Source organism: Cryptosporidium muris, genomic scaffold (assembly GCF_000006515.1).
Source record: "Cryptosporidium muris RN66 scf_1106632373459 genomic scaffold, whole genome shotgun sequence".
NCBI lineage: Eukaryota > Apicomplexa > Conoidasida > Eucoccidiorida > Cryptosporidiidae > Cryptosporidium > Cryptosporidium muris.
The window spans coordinates 1-22,232 of NW_002196589.1; the positions used below are offsets into that span (position 1 = coordinate 1).

The window sequence follows — 22,232 nt, forward strand, 5'->3', positions numbered from 1 at the left end:
ATAATATACTATATCATGAATTAATGATATAGTAGATTTTTGTGATGAAAAATTAAAATCAATATCTGTAATTTGTTGTAATTGTTTAAAGAAATTAATATCTAATCTTGATTCTTTTAATAATTTTACAGTATAAAATATTGCATTAATAATTGGAATTAAATTATCTTTACTCTCATTCGTTAAATTAGTATCAATTGAAAGATATGAAAAACCAGATTTATAAGATGAACAATTAACAATTAATTTATTAATCCATCTTTTTGATTTCAAATATTCAAATAAACTATCTTCTGTTTTACTATTTAACATCTCAGATATATAATGAGATGGATCATATTCATTTAAAGGTATTTGATAAGTTATTGGAAATATTATTGATAATTTTTTTTGATTATTAATAGATTTTATTCTTAATAAATAACCAATTAATGTATTTAATGGATTTGTTTCATTTATATTTATAAATTTTATATTCTTATCTTTAATATCTGAAAAGTATTTTATTACAATATCTTCAAGTTTAGATAAAGATTCATTTCCAATAATTGCAAGCTTCATTATATTAGAACTATAATAATTTGTATAAAATCTTATTAATTCATCACGTACATTAATTCCCATTAATTTTGGATTTATTTCTAAAGTTTCCTTATTACCAACAATAAATTTATTATAAACATGAGTTGAATTTGATAAATACCTTTGAACTTGTTCTATACGCCATATATCTGAATTAAGTCTTAATTTAAATTCATTATCAATTGCATTTAATTCTCTATCTAAACATGATTCATTAAATCTAGGTGATTTAAAAAATTCACTAAAACGTTCTAATGCACCCTCTAAATATGTAGGCTCTACAGAAAAATAATATATTGCTTGATCATCATATGTTTCAGCATTTGAATATCCTCCATGTTCAACTAAATAACGAAAATATTGATTTTCATCTGGGAATTTATCTGTTCCAAGAAATAATATATGTTCTAAAAAGTGAGCTAAACCAGGTATTGATTTTGGGTCCATAGAACTTCCTATCCCAACACTTAAAGCTGCAGCTGATTCTTGAGATTGACTATCTGAAATTAAAAAACATTCAATATTATTCTTTAATTTAATAAATCTAAATTTTCTATCTTCAGATATTGGTTTTAAAAAATTATTATCTTCAATTCTGTAAATAGTATCATTATTTTCCTTATTTGAATTCATTTTAATCCTATTGCTATATTTTGATATTTATCAACTCATTCGAAATATTTTATGAATAATTTATTATACTATTTAAGGTTATCAACTAATTATAACTTAAAAATAATAAGTGTTCAATTTCTGTATATCCAATAATTAATGAAATTTACTATTTTATCCTACTATAAATTACATGAAATATAGATAAAATGAGGACGTATATTAACTCATCTAATTATTTACATGTCTTAATCAGTATATTCAATATCGCAAATTCGTTGTTTATTCAATATATCCTTTTTTCAGAAAGTTAAATTTCATACTTTTAGTTATACAATTTATTTGTAACATGTTTTATATATTACCCTCAACTTAAGAAAGTAGGTTCCCTGTGTTATTTTTGGAAAGAAAATAAAATCTTATATTTAAAAATAATAAAATATCTATTTATTGAAAATGAGACACGTAGCCTTACAATATAATTAATACGATATATATGTGTCTCGTAACTTGCAACTAAAAGTATCAGATGTAGTTTTTTAGATCCATTATTATCTAATAGAATTATTTACATAATTTAAACTAAACTAAGTTTATATTATTTTACTACTATATATATTATTATGTATGTATTAAATATTAAGTTTTTTTTAAAAAAGTCAACATTACAAATATTCAAAAATATTATCAATTTAAAGATATAACTAATTAGTTAAATTCAAATAATTTAATAATATCATTTACAAAATATTTTTGAATAATTTTGTAAATAAGAAAAAAAATATATAATGAAAATAAATTTATAAACGACAATATTTATTTGCAAAATTGATACTAATAAATTTTTTTTTAAAAATAAGTTTCTAAAAATAAAAAATTCATGTTGTTTTGATAAAAGACAATATTAAATTTTGAAATAGAAAATTTTATACATCCGAAATCAATACCTAGTTTATTTTACTATTTAAAACATATTTTTTGGAATACATAAATATTTAGGTGAACATGATTATGGTTGATACTTAAATAATAATAAAATATATTCTAATTCTACAACAAATTAATTCTGAAAAAAATAAAGATATTATTTTTACTATAAAATATACATACTTAAAAGATGTACATTAGGACATTTTAATACTTCTTTAAGTCATTTAAATTTATATGTATTATTGTTTAAATAGTAAATTAAATCTAATTATTTATAAATTTGGGTTAATTAATTATTAATTCATATTTACAATACATTTAGATTAATTTTGTAAAATATTTATTAAATATAAATCATATTTATAATAAGTTATTTATTTGAAAATAAGGAAATTTTATATTTAGAGGATGAATTAAGAATTAATATAATTAGTGAACTAATAAAATTTTATATATTATAATTCTAATATAATGAAAATTACAATTATTAGGATTAAATATTTATGTAGACTTGATGATATTATAGTGAAATATCTTTTAGATATTAAAAATAAGAATTTAAGATTTATAGATAAATATAAATTAAGTATATTAATAATCAAATAATATTATCAATTATATTTTCAGTAACTTAACAAATATGTTTAAATGAATATGAGATATATTTATTATATATTTAAATAAAAAATTGTTTCATTTGAATAATTAAATTCAATAGAATGATTTAATTAATTAACAATTAGTTGTATATAGAGTAAATTCGAATTTTTATATTTTTCAATAATTGTTTCATTATCAAATGAAGTTAAGGATTATTTTATTTTATTTAATAATAAGATATTTTATATTATTAATTTTTTTAAATAATTAAAGTTAATTATTGATTATAAGAAATAAGGGATGATTATAATAGAAGAGATTTTGTATTTATTAGAACCAAATAATATTGATTATTTTAAGCAAACCCAATTTTGATTCTTTGAAATATAATCAAATATTTAATAATGAAGTAATAATAATTAATTACAAAATATAATGAAGGAATTAATGAAGAACAACATGAAATATTTTGGAACTAAATATAATTTACAAGTGATACCTAAATGTTTTATTAATAAATAATATCATATTAGTTCATCTATAATATTAGATGGAATAGATATAAAATTATCATCTTATAATAAATATATACCAACAGATTTTACTATATATTATTTAATAATAAAACCACAGAAGTATCCTATTGACTTTATTTAATTCACTTTTAAGATTGTTCAAATATAATTAAATTGATATACTTAATATTCAACATGAATATAAATATTTTATTGTAATAAATAAAATACCAAATATATTAAAATCTAATATATTTATATTTAAATTAATAATATTTCTATCCCGAAAAGTTTAATAAATATTGGATTAATATTTCCTAATATTAATGATATTAAAGATATCATTTCAGATGAAATTTCATATGAATTTATAAATAATCTATCAAAATATAAAATTGTAATTCTAACTCAATTACCTGTTCACTATAACAAAAAGTTCCTTTAAATCCAATATTAATTATTACTTGAGGGGCTTGAGTTATTAAAATTAGTTATTTTATATTAATATTATACAAGTTTGCTCATTGAAATAATATTGATAAATTAACATTTTAATAAATTATATGATTGTTTAATCTAATTAATAAATAATTAAATATTTTATTTTAAATTAATATAAATTATCTTTAATGTTTACTTTTAAAATATTAAATAAACAAAATATTACAAGAGATAAATTATTAGATGAATTAATAAATATGAAATTTAAGATATATTTAGCAAAAGTTACTTTTAAATATAAATCAGAAGTTATCATTATAAGTAATTATACTATAAGATACTTTATATTTATAATTAGAAAATTTTTAAGGATAATTGGGTATATAAATGATTCAAATCAAATTCTAGATATGAATTTTATATCTAATAATGACTTCTTGATAAATAAAAAAATTCAGATAAATTATCCAATTATATACTACAGAACATAAATGATTAGAACAAAGAAAAAATGAACATAAATCTAATCATAAATAAATATGTAGATATATATATTAGAAATTCATTATTAAATTATAGTCGTTTATATTGTAATATAAATATGGAAAATATTACCAATTTTAATTAATTTATAAAATGATGAAACATTATATTTTATAAATAGATATGAAATGTTTATATATTAAATAACAAAAAAAAAGTACAGAAATTCATATTATCTTAATAAATTGATTCACTTAGAAAATCTAAATAATATTTTAATTAATATTACCTATTCTGTGATAAAAAGAAATAATTCATCATTATAATTAATATTTTATTTAATAATTTTTTTTTAAATCATTTATGTAAAGAAAAAAAAACAAAAATTAAAATTTAATTTTTTCTTGTCTTATTAAGTTTGAAAATATAATTTCGTCTATTTATTATCAAACAGTCTCAATATGATAAAATATATCCTAGAAAAATTTCTAATTTACATTGAAGATAGTTTTAATATAAATAATATTAATATGAAATCTTTTGAACCTACAAAAAATATTAATATCTAAATTAAAAATGTCTTTAAAATCTTTTTAAGATATTGAATCATATATATTTATGAGAAATTTTGATCAAGAGTCAATTTTAAATAAAGAAAAAGATCCAATAGATTATTTACAAGATTTAAAATATGAAAAATTTATTGATTAGTTTAATATCAACTTTTTTTTAAATTATACGAAATTAATGATACTCTAATAACAAAATATTATTAGGAAAAAATATCTATTGATAATATTGAGTATATACCAAATAGTTTTATAAATAACAAATAATATTTAAAAAAATTAAACTAGAAATATATTAAAATATTTTAATTTATAAAATGAATGATATTGAATAATTTTACTTATAAATTATTTATTTTACTATTATATTCTAATTCAAAATATATTCCTAATAAAAATTACAATTTCAATTTTATATAATAGACCTTTGACTAATAATATATTCATTATAAAAATCTTAATCTTAATTTAAATGTTAATTTCACAATAATAAATGATCAAATAATGAAAAGGAATACATAAATTTGAATAAAAATAATGGTATAATATTAATAAACCTAGAAAGGTACTCTGAAATACATACATAAATATAACTTATATTTAAAAAAATATTTATTCTTAAATATCTCCACTTTTATGATCATATTACTGATAAATAACTTCCATTTTTTTTTTATTAATATAATAGAATAATGAATTTATGATAATAGTTATGTACTAAACAATCTTACTTCATAAAAAAAAAGATATTTGTTTTTGAAATAATATTAATACTAATACTAAATTAATACTTCTAAAGTTAATAAACTTAAAATTTAACACTTTATTTAACTTTTAAAAAGCTTAATTATCTTGAATAAATGAAAAAAAAAGTCAATAGATAATATATTAATACCTTGAAATATTTGAGAATTTAATGAAAATATTTTAGTGTATTATATATTATAAAATTTTTATGTATTAATACTTAAAATAAAATTTAAATATTACTCTTTAAAATAAATATTACAATTATACTTAATAAGGTTTAATTCTTAATATCAAATATACTTGTACTAAAAGTATTAATATTAATTTCACTTAATAAGTTTATTAATTAAATTCCAATTTCATTGTTTTATTTTAGTTTTAAATTTAATATTTTACATTATTTTTCATACACAATTACTAAAAACTTTAAAATAGGGTAGCAGTTAAGTAAAAGGAATAATTAAAAAGTTTGAACCTATTTAGGTAAAGTTTTTTTAAAAAATTATTATTTTAACATTATTGATATGAATTATAACTGAATAATATCATTATTATCATATAAATACTGATTCTAATGAATGAATTTGTAGATTTCACATAATAAAGAATTCAACGAAATTTTATTCTAAAAATTAATACTAATAGTTATTTTTTCTCATCTTGTATTCTGATCACTTGTAATTTTCCAATAATGACTATCTTTATTATAGATATTTTGGTACTATAATAATATAACTTCATTATAATTAAAAAAATATAAAATTAACATGTAAATTAAGAAAATATAACCATATTATAAATGATACAACACTTTTTATAATTACTCTGATTATCAATATATTATTCAAAATAATACATCTAAATATTTTAATTCATAGTCAAATTAAATTTGAATTATCATACTTTAATAAAGTCCGTAAATCTCCATATTTTAGTTGTGATTTAATATCTGGACTATTTGATTCATGTATCCATGCAACAGTAAGAGTTCCCACTTTATTTTCTTTCCTAAAGAACAAAACTATTCTTTAATTTCTAATAAATAAACTGAACAACTTAAAAATGTATAAATTACTGAATGGTATTTGTTCATTAAAAGCTTTTGTTTTTCACTATGTTCCTTAGGTTTACTTCTTCTGTTACTTCTTCCAAGTAATTTTTTCTTTTTTTCTCCAAAATTTGGCTTACAGTTTCTTCCATTTTCAATTGAGTCTCAATAAGTTTAATATCTAAATATTTCGACTTAACTTCACTCATTAAGCAACTTTCAGGTTGAATTCCTTTACAATATTCTAAAATATCACTTAATGTTAACTTTTCAATTAATTTTTGCAAACAATGCCTCATCATATCCATAATATCATCTAGAAGATTGTTTTTTAATTTAATTTCTTTTTTTATTTGTCTTTGTTCATATTTTACCTTAAATATATGTCTTTTTACTTTCGCTTTATTTGACATTTTAGAAATCCTCTCATTTATTTTAAGTATTTCCAAAACAGTTTGAGCATATATATTCCATAAACTTTGTAGATTTGCTTGATTACATTCCATTATTATACTTTTTGATGGTTGTAATATTTGATATGTCACTTTTCTTGATTGTAGTTTATTTTTATCTTTAACACTAAGTTTAAGATTCTTATTTATTAAAAGATTACTGTCACTAGTATCTGGAGTTTCATTATTTTCACTCCTAAAGAACGCAGGATATACAATTTTCTTTCTAGGTTTTTTAGGTTTAATTCTCATATTATTGGTTTCACCTTGATAATTTTTTTCAGGTATTTTCTCAGTTGTATATAAAGAAGAGGTATATATATTACAATATTGTCTTTGATTTCTTAAAACCAATTCAGTAAAATTATTAGCTGTCGTTTGACATTTAACTTGTTGGGTAATTATTGAAATTATAGTTAAGTATAAAGTGTATATATATATTTTCATCTTCCTCCAAATGATTAATTTTACAAAAAAAAAAGATATTCTAATTAAATATAATTATTACTTTGTTCACACAAATTACGCAATTTATTGGGTGTAATTTATAAATTAAATAATATAATTGTTTAAAAAAGTAATACATAATATTCACTATAATTATACTGACAAGAATAATTGATAATTTTGTTTTATTATCTAAATATAGTCTGTTTTAATATAGTTAATCTTAAAATTCCAAAACTTTTATTTCAACAAATAATTTATGTTTAAAAAATTAATATGTAGTGTGTGATTAAAAGTAGATTTATAACTAATTTGATATAATTTTAATTATTTGTATTTAGCTATCTACTTAGGTCTTTAAATATGTTCTTAATATATTATTTCCAAAAATGTATATGGAATCATTAGTATTGTTATATTTTATTGGCTAATAATATATTATGTAGTTATTATTTAATAGACTATAAATATCTATTAATATTTTGTTTTAATAATAATAAAATTAAAACTTGAAAACTAATAAAAAATAAATACTTAAAAATATGAAGATCTTTTAATATTTTTATTAATTTTTGAGAAACTAACATTTTAATAAGTTAGAGTATATATATACTGATTATATATCTAATGATATATTAATTAGTTTGAAAATAATTTTTAATTATATGAACTTAAATTATTTATTATGAGTAATCTAAAAAAAAAGAAAATTTGTCTAAAACTTTTATTCAATAATAGGTTTTAAAGTAAAAGAAAAAAAAAAATATTTGAGTTCTTGTAATATCTTCATATTAATTTAAGTTATTTAATTATTTTTTATATTTTATAATAAATATATTGATACAAGGTTCATATATTATTTATGTACTTGTATAATTTACTAATTATTAACTAAAAAGTAGATCCTTAATTGATATGACTTAGTATCCTAAATATAATATTTTATGAAATATTATCTAAATAATACATTCTGCAATAAATAAATATTAAAAACAATCATTATATTCAAATAAAATATATATAAACCTTTTTAAACTCCTTAGAAAATATATTCTGTAGGAATCACTGGACATTTATAAACAAATTTTTTAAAATAAATTATTTTTCACAAGTATCCTCTTAAGTCTAATAGTTAATATTTTACTTTATTAATTCAAAATTTTTCTTAAATAATTTATTATAAATAAAATATTAGTTCACTCAATATATATATATTACTATAAATGGATGATTATTGAATAATAAAATAAATATAGCTTAGAGTATTTTATATTACAAGATATTTGTAATTCATTATATTTATAATATAATTAAATAATGAAAATCTTATTTATACTTTACATAATCACGTTAACAAACAAAACAAAATAATGTAATTGTTAGTAATATATTCTTGTACTAGTCTTAATAATAAAAATTTTGAGATAATTTGTTATAGTATATATTAGTAGAGATACTATTTTTAATTATAATGGCCAATTATCTAATAAATTGATCATTTTATAGTATATTAAACCCGATAATATATATTATCTTAATATTATTGGAAATAATTGTACAATAATTAATATCATATTAATAATATAAAAGAATTTAATATTATTAAAAATAAACAGCGAGTTAGGTCTTCAAACATTCCACTTTGATTCTATTAGTGTAATATAATTATATTAATTCCATTTATAATTAAGTAGGATATAAATATTTTAAGTTAACGTGGATTATATACTTTATCATATCTTAACTTGTTCTATTTTCAATGCTAATAGTTTATAAGTACCTTCTAGCTCAACAGTACTTGATGTTCTTTCTGTTTCACTATATCTTGAACTTTTTTCTACCACACTTCAATTTTCTTTATTCTTTTATTCTATATCTAATATATCTTTCAACTCTTTTTCAATATCTTCTAGAGTCCATCCCTTAATCTTGAGACATAATATTAATTTTTCTTTAATTTCTTGAAGTTTATAAAAACAACGCTTTCTTTTCGAAATAGTTTCTTGTTCACAAAGATAACAATTTTTGTCATTGCAATTAATATTACAACGCATAAATGAAGTTAAAGAGCTATTAAAACACTTCAAATATTTATCTTTTTTTTCTAAAAAAGTTTTTAGACTATCTTCAGTACAAACTCCCTGTTTCAATTCTGAATTTATTTTTATATGTTTTTGCTCTTCAATCTCCGCCTTATTTCTTATTGATTCTAATTTTACTTTAAGCTGATTTTCAAGTACAATTTTTTCAGCTTCTTCCTTTTCTTTGAATGTTGAAGAAATATCAGAAAAAAATTTCCTAGCATTTATACCAAAATTTGTCAATTGTCCTATTACTGATATATTTTGACTTCCTAATGAAACTTCATTATTTGCCTCTTCATTACTTGTTTTATTATTTGCTTTAATTTCTTGTAGCTGCCTTTTATATATCTCCTTCAGCCAATTACGCCTTTCTGAAGCTGTCCTTAATATATTTCTATTTACTAAATTAAACAGATAATTTTCACATTGAAATATTTGTGTTAATTTTCCTTGAATTTCAATTTCAATAATATTTATCACTTTGTAAAGATTATTTTTTGAATTATTAATGGAGGTGCATATTCTGCATATATTACTAACCAACATTTCAGATTTACACTTTGTACATTTATCAAGACTCTGTTTATTATAATCATGAAAACATCTGTTAATATGTTCCTGAACAATTAATTCTTCATATTCCCTAACAAGTCTCATGAAATCATCTTTGGAACATTTCTCCTCATTAATACCATTATGTTTCTTATACTGGTAGTGTATCATATCATATTTATTTATAATATGAATGCATTCCTTTATAATTTTGAGTATAGTTTCCATATCTCTGGATATATTATTCCTTCTCTCATGTAAATCTTTTAATAGTTTTTGTTTAGTGCTGCATAAGTCACATAAATAATTATTGCTATGATTATGTTGACAAGTATGCTGATTTTCATCTACAATATTTTCTAGTACTGTTCTTCTACTAAATAATAATACAATGAAGTCTCTTAAATAATTTAATAATTCTGGTGTACATTCTTCTTCAGAAATTGATTTCTCAATTTTAGTTAATTCTGAAGATATATCTGGAGTTCCACAACTATCTTGCAAAATTTTATTTAATTCATTAACTTCACTTTCACATGAATCTGGGGCTTTTTGGACTAAAACATCAACATCTCTACTAACTTTATTTTTTTTACTAGCTCCATTATGACTCTTATTCTTTCTAAGTACCTTATTATATATAAACTTTAGTAATCTTTTAGGATAGTGCTTTTTCTTTTCATTTGGTATACGCTTGAGTTTGTGAGTCTTCACTCCACTAGTCCCTTTATAAGTCCCTTTAATTCTTTTTGTTTTATACTTCTTAGTCTTCATTTCTAAACTAGAATATACAAGATAATTTTTAAAAGGTTTGTAGTCAATACTTAGTTCATCATATTTCAAATCTTTATATAGAACAGCTACACTAATAAACATAACTATAAGTAATTTTAAACTTTTATTATTATTATAAAAGTTAAACATCTCTTTTTCTTCTATTAAAAAATAATTTATATATATGAGATGTAACTATTCAAGATTTACACCCAAAGATACTTCATCACACATCATAGTAATCAGTATTAACTTTCATTGCTTATGCATTTACAACGGATTATTATTATCTCAATCAATAAAGTCAAATATTGAAATTTACTCTTTAATAGTTATCTAAACTTATTTAATAATTTCATAACTCATTTCGTAGAAAACCAAAATTTAAATTTATAAAAAAAAATTTATCACTCTGAATAACTTTAAGGTGCTCACAATTTATTTATTTAAAAAAGTAATATATCCAATGCTTAAACTAAAATATTTTTAAAAAATTCCATTATTTAAAAAAGTTGCTAAATATCTAACTTACACAATTCATCTTTTAATGTAAATATTTTATATTTGGCCCTTCTCTTATTTATAGAACGTCTCCTCCTACAAAAAAAACAATTATCTTTTCTTTTACAGGATTTATCACAAAAATACAATTCTTTAGAATCAATTTTCTCGATTAACTCATCCAATTTCTGAATTTTAGTCATTATCCGACTCCTTTTTTCATCTAATAATTCATCTTTTTTAAATCTACTTTCATCATAAAACAAAATTCCTTTTTCTACAATTTCTGGATTAATTTTATCTAATTCAGACAATTCTGAACTTGCAATATCTTTATATTTCTGATCTGTTTGTTCTGTTTGATCTGGTTGATCTGGTTGATCATATAATAAACCAAATGTTTTATTATGAAAATAACCTGCGGGTCTTCTTGATAATCTATCTCCTTAAAGATAAATTAAGCCAATTTCCACATTCAAGTATGTAATTTCTAAGATCTTTAAGTAGAATATAATCATTATTTATTAAACTCGAATATTCCACCAAAATAGATAGAACTTCCCTGCAAATAGTACAATGATTAATTTCTTTTTCTTGAGTATTACATTCATTATATTTTAATAAACTCCGCAAATTATTAATAGCTCCTAAATTTAATGCATATTCTACTTGAGAATACATATATTTTGACTTTGAATCCCAAAAATCATCTTCAGAACATGTAGTGCTTGGTAAATTAGGATTATTCTTATATATATATGTTCTCCTTTTATCTTCTAATTTATATGAGATACATTCCTTCAACTGGGAACTCATACTCTGTATAGCTTGTTCTAATAAAAGTTGTTCATTAGTTAAAAAATCAATTAATTCACTTGACATCAAATTGTATTTGTTTAGCAATATTCTATTAAATACTTCACTAGATTCAGTTGCAATTATTCTCTTTACTAAAGAAATTTCAGCTTTAATTCTAACATTTGTAGTTAATGAGTTACGAATAGTTGTTTGTAAAATTTCCCATGTATCAATAGAACAATATTTACTTGTCTGTAGTTCATACTTTGAATTTGACACTATATCTTCTGCAATTAATAATTGTTCTCTTAGCGTTATTAACAAATTCCCATCTATATTTATTTCAATATCATTAGTTCCCAAATCATGTTCAGGCTGTGGTATAGATACTCCAACTTCATCTAGAACATTATCGACATTTAAATCTATTTTACTCAAGAGATTATATTCACTATGTCGTCTCTTCTTAGGAGAAGATACTTTTGATTTCCTGAATACGTTAGAAAAATATTTAGATATACCACGCAATATATTACGAGTTCCTTGTCTTCTATCTTTTCTACTAGAATAATTGGTAGTTTCATTATCTCCAACTATAACTTTATCCCATTCACTGTGGTAGAAATGATCTCCAAAGACTATTCTTACACAAGAAACTTTATATAATATTTCAATGTGTTGGAAATCACAAGTTACATAAATATGATATAAAATATTAGCAAGATTGAATAAATGTAAGATTCTCATAACCACAATAACAAAATAGTAGAGTAATAAATATCAGTTAAGTTCAAAATGATAACTGTACTAGATTGTCTCTATAATCTAAGTAACTCGTGGGAAATAAAGATATTGAAAATACAAGTTCTTCATTTTGTCCTATATAATAAAGCAGTGCTCGATTAAATTTTATTTCTTAACATTACATGAGTATTGTTTTATTATGAAACTTCAAATTAGAATAATTAAAGATTAACAATACAGTCAAATAACATCAATTGTTATATATATGATAAATATCTAATTTTTTGATTCTCTAAATAATATAGTATTCAATTTAGAGGATAGATCCAAGTCGTGTATAATCAAATATATACAAGAGTACCTAATCTATATTTTATGATTTTAAGAAAATCAACGGAATATAACAAAGATATAGTTATTTCATTTCAGAAACAAAATATTTGAACAGTATTCTTAAGTTATATGTGTTGTCTGACTTAATTATCCTTTAATATGATATATGAGACTTAACACTAAATATATAAATATAAGAAATGATTAGAACAATCAGAAGTATATGATAATTAACAAATATATGTATACTTAAAGAAGAGATGAAAACAATAATATATTACGACAAAGTACATTTACAAGTAACAGTATTACTTATCATTAAACTGAAAATAATTAAATAACTAAATAAATAAATGTTAAGAAAATTGATATAGCCAGTGAAACACTTTAAATATTTAGATTTTAGAGATAAAAACTAAGAACTTCATAAGATTAAATTAAGAACATAAATCAATACAATACATCTTATAAACCAACTTAATTTACCTGGTAACAAAAAGGAAATACTTCACTTCAAAATATTACATATTTAATAATAAAAACATCACTTTAAATTATAATATTATATTTTTAATTATATTGTCTATCTTTAAATAAATCAAATAGTTCACTATTGTTTGTTAATTTTCTGTAACCTGGAGGTGTAAATTCAGAAATTTCCTTCATTGATTTATTATTAATGTTATCTATTTGAATAGCAACCATTAATCTTGGGGAATTAATAAATTTTTTCCATACTTCCAAAAATTCATCTTGAGATAATTTTTCAAGATAACTGGTTTCCATTTTTTGCCAATTAACTGGGCTATTATTTTCAATAATTGGAACATAATGAAGTTTCATTGCCCCCAAAGTTTGTCTCTCAAAATTTGAAAGATTTGCTATTGTAGAATATTTTGCTTTTTTATATTTCTTTAACTCAACAAGTGGGGATAATTCAACTAAGAATTTATCAAAGAATCCCTGAATAATATTGACAATTTCCTTAATATTATACACATTAGACATAAAAACAAAATTATAGGTACATATTGATGATGCATAAATACTAGAATAATCAAATAATGTAATATATGACGAATTATTTGATACATATTGAACAAAAGCTTCATGAAACTCTATTTGTTTGATTAAGGCATTTATTGCATTATTCTCTACATTATTGGGACCTAATTGAAGAATGACATTAACTTGATTAGAACCATACTTACTTTTTTCAAATACATAAGTAAAATGATGAGAAGATGGTAAATACATCATATTAATTATTTTAGATTTTGTTGGTCCTATATATTTAAGATGTTCAGTTATACCAGGATTTGTTGTATAAATATTATTATTAAGTAATGTAGAGAATCTATTTAAATAATAATTTACTTGTATAGGTGTACAATTACCTATAACAATACCTTTAAGTGATGCATATTTAAGCAAAACCATTACATATTCTAAAATGTCTATATATTTAATACTTCGTTCTTCTTTAATTAACATATCAAAAGTAAGAGGATCTTTAGACAAAACTTGTGATATAATAGAAATAGAGATATGTTTACTACTTTGATTAGCCAATTTCTGAATCATTAATTTAAAATCTCTTTTAGCTAGTGAAATATATGAAGATTTTATAAAATCATGAGGATTAGCCAATGACTTAACTAATTCATTAAATATATTTGGAAAGGCAGAAGAATATTCAAATATATCAAATCTAATACCAAGTTTCATTGTATTAATATCATAAATAGTTTTATATTCATTTAAAATAATATAATCACGTAATACTGGCCTAATATATGCATAGAATGCATGCTGAAATAAATAGTTTAGTACAATTAATCTTGGAATATTACTAAATTTAATATTTTTAATATCTAAATCAACTTTTTCAAAATCAAAATTAATTTTAGCATAAATATATGGATTTCTACTACCACTAGGCATGTAATATATATTTGAAGCAAATGGAGATATATCTATAGCTGTTAAATTTCCAGATTTTATTGAATCATATTCAGAAGAATTTTTTCCAACCTTTTCTTCTATTGATATATATTTAGCCAAAATATCTGATAAAAGAATAGGATGATCTTGTTTTGTAATATTTACAGTATGTAAAGTTAAATCTAAATTTCCCAAAAAATCTGGACCTAATTCAATCTTAAGTAATTTTTTTGCTGGTGAATCTGTTATATCACTAAGATTATTTATAATCCTTTCTGGAATTTCATCAACTAAATATTCAGTATGAATATAGGGTTGTATATTGAAGAAAGGAAAAATCCCTACTTTCTTTTTTATAAATAAATTTCCTATTGACATTCCAAATATTCTAAAATGTCTAGCAATACTTCCCCAAATACCTTCATATAATGAATTATTACTTAATAATAAAGAACTTCCACTTTTACTAAACTTTGAGTTAGATAAAACTAAAAACATATTTTTAGGGATAAAAAAGTCCAAAAATTTATGAAATTCCACATAATCTACATAACTCATACTAAAAGGAGCTTGTAAAACTTTTTCTGGTGAACAGCCTGTATCCATATAAGTCTGAGTAATATCACTTGCTCTCATTTTACCTTTTAAACTTAATTTATTTTGGAATGTAACTTCGGTTGCAACTCGAATATGTTCCCATATTAAATCATCCATTGGATATATTCGAATCACTTCAAAAGTCGAAAATAAAGCCTCAAGAATCCTCAATATATTATTATCACCTTTATGAGGTAATTGAATCATTATAACAAAATTTGTAACTCCATTAGAATTTTTTCTAACTTCTGTTGTAAATTTGGTAACCCACCCTCTAGAAATTAATTTAGATCTTAAATCATGATTTCCTGAAGAAGTAAGTAAAAATGAAATATAATTTGCAAATTTATATCTCCAATTACCATCTTGATTATCTATTGGGAAAAATATAGATAATTCATTAATATCACTATCTATACTTTTCATCTCAATAATCTTTTGAGTTAAATTACTATATGGATGATTATTTCCATAAAATATATCATAACTATTTATCCAAGTTTGATTTAAATTTGGAATATCTGTAAATAATTTTACAGCATAACTTTCAAGCTTATCAAGAGAATCATCTGATATGATACATAATACCATCAAATTAGCACTATAGTTCTCTTTATAAAATTTAACTAATTCCAAATAAAGATTATCATCTTTATTATTCAATTGTTTAAGATATTCATAATGTGAAAAAAATGTCTCATTCTGTCCTTTATATTGAGTTGCAAGAGTATTTAAAAGATTTTCTAATTTATATTCTTTATCATTATCACTTCTTTTAAATAATTCTGAATGGTTTATCTGATTTTGAACTGTAGTCTCTTTAAATTTAGGAAATTTAAACAGGTTACTAAATAATTTCAACGCATTCTCTAATTTTTTAGATTGAATTGTAAAAGTATATTCTGTATTTAAGTAATTTATCTTATCTTCATATAAACCATTATTATCTAACAAATAATTTATAAATTTATCTTGATCTTCCACTTCACTCTCATCAGCCATTAATACATCTTTCAATAAAGTAGATAATCCTGACATTTCCTTTGGATCCATATAACTACCTACACGAACACCCATGGTTACAAAAGAATTATTATAATTCGGATTTGAAACTAAAAATACTTGCATCTTATTTCTTAATGTAACAAAACGATATTTAGCAAAATCTCCAAAAGGTTTAATAAATTCTCTATCACCAATAGAATTTACTATGCTGCTATTAGGATAATCTCTTGGATATTTTATTACTCCATTTAAAGAATGAGTAGCCTCTACAAAACTAACTTTAAAACTATTCAATGTATTATTGGAATCATATATAAATACATCTAAATAAAGAGATAGTATCCACAAAAAAAGAAGTCCCCTAAATATACAATTAAAAATTATATCCATAATTAAATAAATACAAATATTAAGTCAAATAAAAGTATCTTTATCTTTTAGGTTGGGAACATGCAAATTAGTTGTCCACATTAATATTATATTAGGCGTTATCTGCCCCACGGGAATGATATGGTACCCACTTTATAGATATATCTAATTATATTAAAAATAATAGCACCAATTAATTTTATCATAATAAAAAAAATTCTAAGTAATTATTTAAATATAGTTAAAACCTTTTATATTTAGTAATATATGGTAATTATATACATTCTAAAATAATTTATTTTAATAATATTAACACGTGATTGGCGCGGTATTTTCTCTATTGTTAGTTAATACTATAAATGTGAAATTAGTATTAATATAAGGCGCTAATAATTTTTAGTATCACTGAATCTAAAAATTCACTTTTTACAAGAATATACCTAATTACACTATAGAAATCCAACTAAACCCAAATTTAAGCACTAAACATAAATATAATAGCTTAAATAATTCTATTGTAAAGAAAAGAAGATATTTAATAAAAATACTTCGTAATATTATTAGTACCTTTATTTTAATAGCCTGTCTTCAGTAAATATTATTAAGATTCAATTTATTTTAAGAAATTTACTGTATTTATTATTTTAATTAAAATTACTCTAATTAAATTATATGTGTATATATAATTTTGGAAGTGTTAATAATTATCAATTAAGTTTATGTTAACTTGAGCAAGCTATTCTTCTACTATTATTATAGAAACAATTTAATATAAAATTTTTGAATTTATTAAAAATTTGTATTTGTATTTATTAAATAACTTTATATTTTACATTATAACTAGTATATTTCGTGATAATACCTATAATATTCCCTTATATAATATAAATCTTATTATTAATAAAATTTTATCTAATATATATATACTTATAAAATATCTATAGAATATTATACTTCTCTAGATCACTGATAATAATTAGTAAAGTAAATAACGACTTTTTTTTTAATAAAAAAGTTTTATATAATAGCTTAGTATGTAGCATGTAAATTAGAGTTATTAAAAAGAAAAAAGAAAGGGGGAATAATTAATAAATTTATATTTAATTATAATAATAATAATACTAAATATAATTTGACTAAATAATAAAAAAAATTTACATTTCATTTTATATCTACAATATATTGATTATTCATATATAAGTTTTTTAAAAGCAGATAACAGTAAATATTAATATTGTAGTAACTTTTAATAATTAATTTAATATAAATAATTTTTTTTTAATTTTCTGATGAAATTTAGAAATTTCCCAGGATATTTTTGCTTCTTTATTATCTATAAGGAATATTTGAATTACTTATTAAAATCTCATTATTAACTAAGATTATAATTAGTTAGAAGTTCATCAATAGAATTTAATTGTCTAAATTCAAATGGTTTCAATTTGGATATAGTATCTAATTTTGTTTTGTATGAGTTATCTCTATGTACTGCAAGTATAAATTGAGGTAATTTGATAAATTCTTCCCATTCCTTGACAAACTCGTCAAATGTTAGATTCTTTAAATAAACAATTTCTAATTGTAACCAATCTAATGGATATACATTATTAATAATTTTTGGATAATACAAATCCATTAATTCATTAGTAGTTCTATTGCTCTCTAAAAATCTGATAGTTCTTTTTTTAGCTTTTTCAAATTCTTTTAAAGAAATGACTGGAGAATTAGTTGAAAATATAACTTGGATAAATTGATTCATAAATTTTAAAATATATACAAGTGTATTAAAACTTGAATAGATTACAATATTAAATGTTTCTAATGAAGATGAAAATATATCTAAGTATATAGATAATCTCAAAGAGATCTGACCTTTAAATAACTTTGTAAATGCTCTCTTATTAATAAGATTAATTATAAGTTTATTGAGTGCACTTTTATTAGATTTATAATATCCACTGTGAATTTGAAAAATAAATTCATTTGTAATTGTTTTAGACTTACTTCTAATAAAATAATAGCACTTTTTATATGAATCAGGTAGATGTATCATATTCAAGGATTCTTGAATCTTAGAAGCAATAGTATTATTTTTAGGAAAAATTTGATAATGTAAATTAATATCATGATCTAGATTAATATTAAAATTTCGATTAAGATGAAGAAAATTCCAAAAATCATTTAGATATGAATTTATTTGTAATGGGTTACAATTACCAATAATTAGACCCTCCAAAACTCCATATTTTATTAATAGTTCAGCAAATTTTAAAATATCATATTTTCTTAATATTCTAACTTCAGATATTAATGATTTAGTATCAAGGGTCTCAATATTGAAAAATTCAAAAATATTTTGGGATGCTAAATCATTATTATATATAGTCTTTAAATTATATATAACTAATTCAAATTTTTTTTTATAAGTATTTAAATCACATTCATTGATAAAATCAAATATTTTTAATAAGCTTTTACATAATTCTTTGTATATTATTGGAAATATTGATGCATAATTCTTTATATGAATATTAATACCAAAGTCAATATTACTTAAATCATATAATGTTTTATAATTATTACATCTTATATTTTCTTTATACAATGAATCAGTATAATCAATAAATATATTTTGTATTATATAAGATATTGTAATTAATTTAGATATATTAACACTTTCAAATATATTTTTAATAATGTCTACTGGTACATATTTTATTGTTAAACTTGCTCGTATATTTAAAGAAAGTTCACTTGGTTTACCTGGTAAATAATATACTGTTTTTGAAAATTTTGAAATATGTTGTTTGTCAATAAGAACATTACTTGAATGATTTAAATTTGATACTAAAATATTATATAAACTTTCAGGATAATCTTGCTTAGCCACATATTTTGTATGTATATTTAAATCAATAGGATATCTTATTTTATTAAGATTCATTAAATCAATTCTTAAATTCTTCGCATGGTCTTCTGTTATATTTTTTAAATTTAAAATGATATATAATGGAATATCATCTATATAGTATCGAACAAAATCATTTAATTTTCTAAAATATTTGTGATTATTGAGTTCCATATTCAAATTTTCTAATTTATCATTGAAATATTTATTATATTCTTGATTTACTTCTCTTCCTAATAATGCATTAATTGGAATAGAATTTATTCTAGATCTAGTTAATATTAAGATCATATTTTCAGGTGAAATATATTTTGTTACTTCTCTAATATATAATTGACTCATATCAGTTAACAATACATATTTCATTATATGATTTTGGGGAATATTGTTATTGATAGAAGAATAAACAACTTTAGCTGAAAGTCCACGAAATTCTCTATTCCGAAAATATTCAATACTATTTAATATTCTTTGAGATCTTATTTGTTTCATATCTATATCATCAATCTTCATACTTTTTATCATTTCTATTATAGAAAAAAAAGATTCCATTATCTTCAATATTCTGGATTTAGAATCTAAAGATACTTTTAATATAAAATAATTATTTTCACCTCTACCATAAAAAAATTTTGCAGCAATATTCAAAATATTATATTTTAATTTCATCTTCTTAGAAAAACTTTTTTGACCCGATTGTGTTAATAAAAAAACTATTAGTTTTAATGAACTATATTGATTATCAGGTAAATTGTTTGGAATTGGAAATACTAAAGTTAACATATTTAATTTTGATTTTATAGGAGTTAGTTGAATAATCTTTCCAATTAAATAATCAATTTCATATTTATAATTATTTAAAGTAAGTGAATATTCATTAAGATCTAAACTTGAATATTCAATCAAAAAATTATCAGATAATTCATTTATTTTACTTGGAATATTTGAAAATATTCTATCAACATAAAATTCAAGTTCATCCAAATCTTTATCTGATGTAATACATATTGTCATAAAATCTGCCTTATAATAAGTATAATAAAATTTTAACAACTCAATATAAACATCAGTACCAGCAAACATTAAGTTAACCCTACTTATATCATTAATGGGAAATTGACTTATTTTCTTATTTATTTCATCATATATAATATTATAAAGTAGTTGTAGAACCTCAAAATCTACTTGATCTTCTACTTTTATAAAATATCTTGTATCATTAAGTATATTGAGAATTGATGATTCAGTAAATTTGGCTTTAATTAAATAACTGGAAAATATTTCAAGTGATCTAATTAAACTCCCTGAATTAATTTTAAACTCAAATCTTGTATGTTTAGAACGAGAAAAAGAATTCATTTTACCATTATTCTTTAATAAAAAAGTTAGGAACTTAGATTTAGAAGTATATTCAATAAATATTACTTGTGATAATAAATATGACAATCCTGGTATATGTTCAAGTCTTGATACATTTTCTAAATAAACTCCTAAAGATACCTCACTAGTTTTAAATTCTTTATTTGATATAAGATAAACCTTCAAATTATTTTTTAAAGTTAAAAAACGATATTTAGATGAATCTCCACAAAATTTTATAAAATATTTATCTTCAATTCTACTTGAATTTACTTCTTTTAAATTAATTGATTCTTCATTATTCAGGAATTCATCATTTTCTAAAATCTTATCTTTAGAATTTCGTAAATCTATAAGATTTGGTAATGTATATATATATAAATATACCGACATTAATATTATTACAAAGACTTTCAATAAATTTAAAGAAACCATCTTTATAAACAAATATTATACATTCTTTTTGATATAATAAGACCCTCTCTATTAGTGAAAATGTCAGGATATATTAATTTTATTTTATTAACTAATATTCAATATTTAATCAAGTCTGAAAATTTAAATATTACGGAAGCTACTAAAGCGGCTTATAGCATGATAGTTTATTATATTTGACAATAATATTCTTAAACTGGTCATTCTTATATTAATTCTATATAAGTACTCAATTTTGCTTTTTAGAATATATTTTAATGATTTTGTTTATTAATATGTCACTAAATATTTTATTAGAGGATTTTCCTTTTTTTTTTTTCAAGATACTTAAGACAAATAAATACCTGAAACAGGTCTTATAAATAAATCTTAGTTTTATAATGAAAAGTTCTAATATAAA

At 20.4% G+C, this 22,232-nt stretch overlaps 6 protein-coding genes across 6 annotated transcripts, besides 60 other annotated features; all 6 read right to left on the reverse strand.

The window, feature by feature from the left end:
* On the reverse strand, positions 1-1,215 carry CMU_004410 (insulinase, putative; the record flags this gene model as incomplete). The annotated part of the gene is made up of 1 exon (XM_002142905.1): positions 1-1,215. A coding segment is annotated over one exon (1,215 nt), but the record flags the coding sequence as incomplete, so codon positions are not given.
* Positions 370-477: a sequence feature (AT_rich).
* Positions 1,086-1,135: a sequence feature (AT_rich).
* Positions 1,216-1,602: 387 nt separating the features above from the next.
* Positions 1,603-1,646: a sequence feature (AT_rich).
* Positions 1,647-1,786: 140 nt separating this feature from the next.
* Positions 1,787-2,073: a sequence feature (AT_rich).
* Positions 2,074-2,216: 143 nt separating this feature from the next.
* Positions 2,217-2,299: a sequence feature (AT_rich).
* A 47-nt stretch (positions 2,300-2,346) lies between these two features.
* Positions 2,347-2,629: a sequence feature (AT_rich).
* A 67-nt stretch (positions 2,630-2,696) lies between these two features.
* Positions 2,697-2,996: a sequence feature (AT_rich).
* Positions 2,997-3,106: 110 nt separating this feature from the next.
* Positions 3,107-3,161: a sequence feature (AT_rich).
* Positions 3,162-3,329: 168 nt separating this feature from the next.
* Positions 3,330-3,351: a sequence feature (AT_rich).
* A 50-nt stretch (positions 3,352-3,401) lies between these two features.
* Positions 3,402-3,493: a microsatellite.
* Positions 3,494-3,517: a sequence feature (AT_rich).
* A 200-nt stretch (positions 3,518-3,717) lies between these two features.
* Positions 3,718-3,751: a sequence feature (AT_rich).
* A 22-nt stretch (positions 3,752-3,773) lies between these two features.
* Positions 3,774-3,862: a microsatellite.
* Positions 3,863-3,876: 14 nt separating this feature from the next.
* Positions 3,877-3,958: a sequence feature (AT_rich).
* A 63-nt stretch (positions 3,959-4,021) lies between these two features.
* Positions 4,022-4,049: a sequence feature (AT_rich).
* Positions 4,050-4,209: 160 nt separating this feature from the next.
* Positions 4,210-4,258: a sequence feature (AT_rich).
* A 38-nt stretch (positions 4,259-4,296) lies between these two features.
* Positions 4,297-4,566: a sequence feature (AT_rich).
* Positions 4,567-4,671: 105 nt separating this feature from the next.
* Positions 4,672-4,695: a sequence feature (AT_rich).
* Positions 4,696-4,713: 18 nt separating this feature from the next.
* Positions 4,714-4,741: a sequence feature (AT_rich).
* A 104-nt stretch (positions 4,742-4,845) lies between these two features.
* Positions 4,846-4,902: a sequence feature (AT_rich).
* Positions 4,903-4,980: 78 nt separating this feature from the next.
* Positions 4,981-5,154: a sequence feature (AT_rich).
* Positions 5,155-5,164: 10 nt separating this feature from the next.
* Positions 5,165-5,214: a sequence feature (AT_rich).
* A 101-nt stretch (positions 5,215-5,315) lies between these two features.
* Positions 5,316-5,358: a sequence feature (AT_rich).
* A 38-nt stretch (positions 5,359-5,396) lies between these two features.
* Positions 5,397-5,434: a sequence feature (AT_rich).
* Positions 5,435-5,466: 32 nt separating this feature from the next.
* Positions 5,467-5,573: a sequence feature (AT_rich).
* Positions 5,574-5,642: 69 nt separating this feature from the next.
* Positions 5,643-5,887: a sequence feature (AT_rich).
* Positions 5,888-5,971: 84 nt separating this feature from the next.
* Positions 5,972-6,047: a sequence feature (AT_rich).
* Positions 6,048-6,204: 157 nt separating this feature from the next.
* Positions 6,205-6,270: a sequence feature (AT_rich).
* A 304-nt stretch (positions 6,271-6,574) lies between these two features.
* CMU_004420 (uncharacterized protein) lies at positions 6,575-7,429 on the reverse strand (the record flags this gene model as incomplete). The annotated part of the gene is made up of 1 exon (XM_002142906.1): positions 6,575-7,429. The coding sequence occupies one exon, from the start codon at positions 7,427-7,429 to the stop codon at positions 6,575-6,577; it is 855 nt and encodes a 284-aa protein (XP_002142942.1).
* Positions 6,858-6,885: a sequence feature (AT_rich).
* Positions 7,430-7,442: 13 nt separating the features above from the next.
* Positions 7,443-7,489: a sequence feature (AT_rich).
* Positions 7,490-7,523: 34 nt separating this feature from the next.
* Positions 7,524-7,574: a sequence feature (AT_rich).
* A 105-nt stretch (positions 7,575-7,679) lies between these two features.
* Positions 7,680-7,707: a sequence feature (AT_rich).
* A 150-nt stretch (positions 7,708-7,857) lies between these two features.
* Positions 7,858-8,116: a sequence feature (AT_rich).
* A 101-nt stretch (positions 8,117-8,217) lies between these two features.
* Positions 8,218-8,268: a sequence feature (AT_rich).
* Positions 8,269-8,358: 90 nt separating this feature from the next.
* Positions 8,359-8,454: a sequence feature (AT_rich).
* A 46-nt stretch (positions 8,455-8,500) lies between these two features.
* Positions 8,501-8,535: a sequence feature (AT_rich).
* A 26-nt stretch (positions 8,536-8,561) lies between these two features.
* Positions 8,562-8,764: a sequence feature (AT_rich).
* A 184-nt stretch (positions 8,765-8,948) lies between these two features.
* Positions 8,949-9,042: a sequence feature (AT_rich).
* Positions 9,043-9,294: 252 nt separating this feature from the next.
* On the reverse strand, positions 9,295-10,941 carry CMU_004430 (uncharacterized protein; the record flags this gene model as incomplete). Its single annotated transcript, XM_002142907.1, has 1 exon — positions 9,295-10,941. One exon carries the CDS (start codon positions 10,939-10,941, stop codon positions 9,295-9,297), a length of 1,647 nt encoding a protein of 548 aa, XP_002142943.1.
* Positions 10,942-10,950: 9 nt separating this feature from the next.
* Positions 10,951-11,025: a sequence feature (AT_rich).
* Positions 11,026-11,218: 193 nt separating this feature from the next.
* Positions 11,219-11,247: a sequence feature (AT_rich).
* A 27-nt stretch (positions 11,248-11,274) lies between these two features.
* Positions 11,275-11,302: a sequence feature (AT_rich).
* Positions 11,303-11,315: 13 nt separating this feature from the next.
* Positions 11,316-11,350: a sequence feature (AT_rich).
* A 4-nt stretch (positions 11,351-11,354) lies between these two features.
* On the reverse strand, positions 11,355-12,885 carry CMU_004440 (uncharacterized protein; the record flags this gene model as incomplete). Its single annotated transcript, XM_002142908.1, has 2 exons — positions 11,355-11,785; positions 11,871-12,885. The coding sequence occupies 2 exons, from the start codon at positions 12,883-12,885 to the stop codon at positions 11,355-11,357; spliced, it is 1,446 nt and encodes a 481-aa protein (XP_002142944.1).
* A 657-nt stretch (positions 12,886-13,542) lies between these two features.
* Positions 13,543-13,570: a microsatellite.
* A 160-nt stretch (positions 13,571-13,730) lies between these two features.
* Positions 13,731-13,796: a sequence feature (AT_rich).
* On the reverse strand, positions 13,786-17,151 carry CMU_004450 (peptidase M16 inactive domain-containing protein; the record flags this gene model as incomplete). The annotated part of the gene is made up of 1 exon (XM_002142909.1): positions 13,786-17,151. The coding sequence occupies one exon, from the start codon at positions 17,149-17,151 to the stop codon at positions 13,786-13,788; it is 3,366 nt and encodes a 1,121-aa protein (XP_002142945.1).
* Positions 14,946-14,990: a sequence feature (AT_rich).
* Positions 15,061-15,089: a sequence feature (AT_rich).
* Positions 17,124-17,174: a sequence feature (AT_rich).
* Positions 17,175-17,321: 147 nt separating this feature from the next.
* Positions 17,322-17,443: a sequence feature (AT_rich).
* A 279-nt stretch (positions 17,444-17,722) lies between these two features.
* Positions 17,723-17,820: a sequence feature (AT_rich).
* A 58-nt stretch (positions 17,821-17,878) lies between these two features.
* Positions 17,879-17,929: a sequence feature (AT_rich).
* Positions 17,930-17,933: 4 nt separating this feature from the next.
* Positions 17,934-18,085: a microsatellite.
* A 41-nt stretch (positions 18,086-18,126) lies between these two features.
* Positions 18,127-18,157: a sequence feature (AT_rich).
* Positions 18,158-18,210: 53 nt separating this feature from the next.
* Positions 18,211-18,416: a sequence feature (AT_rich).
* Positions 18,417-18,502: 86 nt separating this feature from the next.
* CMU_004460 (peptidase M16 inactive domain-containing protein) lies at positions 18,503-21,832 on the reverse strand (the record flags this gene model as incomplete). The annotated part of the gene is made up of 1 exon (XM_002142910.1): positions 18,503-21,832. One exon carries the CDS (start codon positions 21,830-21,832, stop codon positions 18,503-18,505), a length of 3,330 nt encoding a protein of 1,109 aa, XP_002142946.1.
* Positions 19,502-19,566: a sequence feature (AT_rich).
* Positions 19,751-19,828: a sequence feature (AT_rich).
* Positions 20,110-20,141: a sequence feature (AT_rich).
* Positions 20,627-20,649: a sequence feature (AT_rich).
* Positions 20,864-20,900: a sequence feature (AT_rich).
* Positions 21,628-21,648: a sequence feature (AT_rich).
* Positions 21,833-21,900: 68 nt separating the features above from the next.
* Positions 21,901-21,942: a sequence feature (AT_rich).
* The last annotated feature ends 290 nt before the right edge of the window (positions 21,943-22,232 follow it).